The sequence below is a fragment of the Physcomitrium patens genome, chromosome 2, assembly GCF_059467195.1.
Source record: "Physcomitrium patens ecotype Gransden chromosome 2, ASM5946719v1, whole genome shotgun sequence".
NCBI lineage: Eukaryota > Viridiplantae > Streptophyta > Bryopsida > Funariales > Funariaceae > Physcomitrium > Physcomitrium patens.
The window spans coordinates 20881905-20886909 of record NC_143411.1 but is presented as its reverse complement, the minus strand read 5'-3'; the positions used below and the strand labels follow the sequence as shown (position 1 = coordinate 20886909).

Genomic DNA, 5005 nt, shown 5'->3' with positions numbered 1-5005 from the left:
CATATAGAAATAAAAGTACCCAAAAATTAAAAACATATTCAAACACAATGCAAAGTCACACATTCTTTTCTTATTAAAAAAAACCTTTAAATAATATACATTATTTATTTATTTTTTCTTTATCTACAAATACTTTATTCACAAAACTCTTGCCCTTGCAAAAAGGCACAATGGCATAGGAAAACCATATTTTTTGAATAATATATGATTTTTCTGATTGGGTAGCCCAAACATCGCCCATAATTAAGTGTACACCTATTAATGACGTAACTTAGAATCCAAGGCAAGCCAGTGGATGAAGAGGCGGACGAAATTGCATCGATCATCCAACACGAGCCGTTCATTCATTCATGCATCCATGCATCCGCCCCACCTCTTCGCAATAAGATAAGCATGTAATTAAAGAGGGGCGCACGCGGGCACCCGTGACCGGGGCTGGAGCCAGGCCAGGCAGGGATGGGAACCATGGGAGCCACAGCGGGTGTGGCCAGATTAGCCGTCGCTTGTGTTTTCCATCCGACATCGTTCGTTCTACCGCATACGCGCTGCGCAGGTCGCACCTGTGTAAGTTTAGCGCCCTCACGGCAGGGCTCGCAAGGGAGGAAGAAGACGAAGACGACGACGAAGAAGAAGAGGGGGAAGAAGAGAGTGAGGGGGCTTTATGTGGTATCGCCTGCCGGGATTTTGCTGTCCGTTTCCGCTTCTTTGCACAGTGTCGTAGGGTATCTTCCAGAGCGGTGAAACGATGCCAATGTGTGTGCGCGTTGGAAGGTTTCAGTATCGTTAGACAGTGTTTGGAAGAGTGATAGTTTGGTAGATTTTTTATTTAAATTTTTTTTCATACAGATTTTTGGGTGTCGAGTGTGGGAAGGAAGGATGCTGAGAATCACTTGCTCTGTCATGTCAGGCTCGTGCGATTCAGCGGGCACCCATCTCCCCGAGCTCTGAGACGGTACGTGTCTTGCACTGGAGGTCTAGGGATGGGCGTTGGGCGAGTCTCGATGTGTAGTGTCTCGGTTTCTTGCGATTGCATTATGTTTCCTCGTTCTAGTTAGCGTGGATGGTGGGGCATTCATGTCGGAGTAGTCTTGTCTACTGTTCTCGTTCTCACCACAAGTGTTTGAGGCTTTCAAATACAGAGAGCGCCTAAGTGGACTTGAGCCTAGTTAAGGATTCTCTAGCTTTTTGTCTTCTTGATTGTTTTCCGTACACACGAAAGTACGAAGAGGACCAATGAAAGACGAATGTGAGCTGATACTGCACATCATGGAAGCATGGATGCTCCAGGGGTGCACACTTTGAGCATTGCTCGTCTCCGAGGTTGTGAAATGATCAGGTATGCAAGCTCGATCAAATAGCTTAAGTAGAATGCATTAGACAATGTGTCAAATTGGGCATTGGGAATCGTTGTCTTTGAGTTATTAGACATGTTATTAGCCGACGTGCCGCACCTGACACGACATGCCACTTGTAGGAGAAGTTTTGGAGTGTTGTGTTCGTTGGATGTGCAAAATTGCATTGCCTATCCATTTGATGTTCGTTTGTAGATTCAATTTATCCAATTCCCGCGTCCTTCTCTGTTTGCCTCTTATTTCATCTCTTATGCAACTGGTGCAGGTAACCCCTCCTGCACAATTGATCATTAGATTTCAGATACAGCAGTCTCAACAATCCTTGAATCGGCTAGTGCCTTAGAAGTATGACAATCAAGTACAGAAGGCAGGCTACAGCTACGAGATCCACGAGAACTCAGACCCACACATGGGCCCAGGGGGATAGATTGGCAGATGACGGGGATGTTGATGTCTTTGATGATGAGTGCAAAGAAACATTTATAACTAAGAGTGACGTATCTCTGGCCACGGTCGCTACATCTGGAGCGCGTAGGCAAAGCGTTTCGGGTAGCTCGGTTGTAAAAAATATGGTTGCAGAAACTTCGGACAGGGGTGAAAAAATTGCGAGACAATTCACCTTAGGTATCTTAACTAAGTTCTCGCAACTCCGCCAGAAATTGCAACGAGACCATTGGGATATGATTACATCAACGAACACCACGAAATTTGCTGTGATAGCAGGGTCCAAGATGCTGGAGCTCAAATGGTACCACGACTTCAATGACGTGGGTCATGTTCCCGGCGTACGAGTCGGTGACTGGTACTCGTATACATACGAGCTTCTTCTAATTGGCTTGCATAGACATCTCCGAGGCAACATATGCCACCTTTCCTCTACTTCAGAACTGTCGAAAACCAAGTACAAGAATCTAAGCGTTGTATGCAGCATTGTTATTGGCGAAAACGACCATGTGTCTGGCGATTCACTCCTTTTCATCGGTCAAGGCGGAAAACAGAAGCAGTCGAGGGCAGAAACTGGTAACCTTGCCATGATGAATTCGTGCAACTTGTCCCTGCCTGTGCGAGTCATAAGACGGGAGAAAGATATGGGCAGCACCACTGGCCAGAGACTTACTTATTATGGGCTGTACAAAGTGCTGAAATTTATTCTAGATACAGGCATCCATGGCCATTCTGTATACAAGTTTTTCCTTCAGAGAGAGGGGGGGCAACCGAGCTTGGAGTCTTTCTTACCGAAGCCATTTACTAAGCCAGATCCTTCATCTTCTCCTGGCGTATTGTTGACACCTGATATTTCCGAGGGTGTGGAGCAGACTCCAGTTCGTGTTGTGAATGGAGTGGACGTCAACGCTCCGGATACTTTCCATTACATCACCACTGTTGTCTATCCACACAGGGACGTCCCGGTTCAAATCCAGGCCTGTGAATGCCACTTTGGCTGCGAGGATGGCATTTGCCCTTGTGTGAAGAAAAACAGTGGTGGTGTGCTGGCTTACAACGATGATGGTCACCTCATTCGAGTGCGCAACATTGTGTATGAGTGTGGGAGTTTTTGCAACTGCAGCCATGCCGCTTGCCGAAATAGAGTGAGCCAAAAGGGGTTAAAATGGCACTTGGAAATATTCAGGACGATGTCAAAGGGGTGGGGTGTTCGCACTTTAGAGTTCATCCCCTCCGGCAGCTTTTTGTGTGAACTTACTGGGGAGCTACTCACAGCAACCGCTGCAGCTGATAGAGAAAACGATGAATATCTCTTCAACCTTGACTTTCATAAAAATGCTCGGGGACGCGGTAAACCTTCAAAGTCAAAGCGACAGGCTTTGGTTGAGGAGCTATCGGCGCACTATGTAATTGATTGTAGATTAAGTGGGAATGTTGCGAGGTTCATCAATCACAGCTGTAACCCGAATCTATTTGTGCAAGGCGTACTTCACGACCATGGTGACTTGAATCGAGGCCACATTATGCTGTTTGCAGGGGAAGACATAGCTGCTGGAACCGAGCTTGCTTATGATTATGGTTACGAGCTGAATTCTGTTCGTGACATCCATGGGAATGTGGTTGCAAAGCAGTGCCTTTGTGGCGTAAGTATATGCAGGAAAAGGATGTATTGACCTCAGAGCTTTTCAAATGCCTCGATCCCTTGTACATTAGGTCGATGTTTGTGGATACGGCAGTTTCATTCTGGAGTCCTGAACTTGGGCATGAGCAATTCTTTGGTTTACAACAGCCTTGGACTCTGATGTATATCCCTCACTGTCTGGGTTAAGATTATTTAGATTGAAGGATCAGAAATATACTACGGAAACAGGTGCTCCATCAACCAACAAGTTCGAAGAATGGAAATCCCGTAGTGCTAAAAATTCTTCTTTTTTTAAATCGGGGCTAGATCACTTTAGAATTTGTTAACTCTAGCTCAAAACTTTTGAAACCTAGGTTCAAAACCCTCGCCTTTGGCATGGATCGCTCATGTCAACTGCATGGCACGTTTTAGTCCAAGCTTCTTTGATGAGGTTTTACGGAACTCAGGTCCAATTGATTATAAACTCACAGGTTACTAACACCAGGTACGCTAGATTGTAACGGTTGAATCCACAACTGTTGGGAACCCTAAAATCGTTTCTCGCTTAGGGGAGTAGTGGTTTTCAACAGCTGTACTTCCACAACCCACAATCAATAACATTCTTCTTTCACTCCTTCTAGGGTCAACAACAATTGCTTCAAAACTATCTAGATGAGTGTATAACATGCAACATTAATTCTGATTAACGGGGAGAAATTTGGACACTAGTGGCCCATGGTTGGAGATTATGGAGTTCAAAATGGTCGACTGGTTGGTGGGTTGTTCGCTTGGTTAGAATTTTCACTTGTATGTGTATTCCAACCTTATTGTACGAGTTATTGTAATAGAATAAGTGTGTAATGTATATGTTGGAATTGTGTTTAAAAGTATCTTGTTTTTTTCACTTTCTGAATTCATTTTCATTCCCCCTTTTATTTATTTATTTATTTTAAATTTTTGACTGTGTTAAAATTTAGTTTAGATAATACCATTATTTTAATAAGTTACCGAATCAACATCGCAAGGAAGCATTAAAAGAATTTGAACATGGTAAATATCCAAGGTCCTTCAATAGTTCTTGATCACTCAATGATGAGAATTCGGGTAAATATTTTCGTTTTTCTTCTTCAATGAAATTCATGAAAGAAGATTTAAGAAAAGTTGTGTTACATAAACATGTACTTCAGTTTTTGATAGTTCCCTTTGATTATTGTAGCTTGCCTCTAACACAATCTGTCTAATATTGAATAAAATGCTTTTAAATATTAATTAAGTTCAAAAAACAATAAAATGGTATAGTATATATTTACATACATGCATAATTGTCTACCATGTTCAAAATACACTGTTTAAAAAACATTTAATAAATTTACAGATGAAAGCTAATAGAAATGATTAATTAGATGTGTGTGTGTATATATATATTCGTCTTCCAAACTACATTATATTCTCTTCTTATTGTTTAATTAATGTACATTTTAAAACTATGTTTTATATCTTATATTTAATACAACAAATAAAGCTCCAATTCAATCCAATTGAGTTGCAAAATCTTCGTCAACAAATTGATATTCACCATTAGTTTTAA

At 42.2% G+C, this 5005-nt stretch overlaps 1 protein-coding gene across 2 annotated transcripts; it reads left to right on the top strand.

Annotated features, from left to right (window-relative positions):
• The first annotated feature begins 524 nt into the window (after nucleotides 1-524).
• On the top strand, nucleotides 525-4051 carry LOC112279028 (histone-lysine N-methyltransferase, H3 lysine-9 specific SUVH6). Of its 2 annotated transcripts, none has more exons than XM_073530190.2 (3): nucleotides 525-666; nucleotides 908-1336; nucleotides 1618-4051. In XM_073530190.2, the coding sequence occupies exon 3, from the start codon at nucleotides 1700-1702 to the stop codon at nucleotides 3467-3469; it is 1770 nt and encodes a 589-aa protein (XP_073386291.2). In that variant the 5' UTR covers nucleotides 525-666; nucleotides 908-1336; nucleotides 1618-1699; the 3' UTR covers nucleotides 3470-4051. The 2 variants fall into 2 exon arrangements, with proteins under 2 accessions (XP_073386291.2, XP_090104421.1); XM_090248295.1 differs by having other exon boundaries at nucleotides 570-952; nucleotides 1140-1336.
• The last annotated feature ends 954 nt before the right edge of the window (nucleotides 4052-5005 follow it).

What these genes read in the sequence shown, in the direction of transcription:
- LOC112279028 (XM_073530190.2), top strand. Translation starts at nt 1,700, where the DNA reads ATGACAATCAAGTACAGAAGGCAGGCTACAGCTACGAGATCCACGAGA.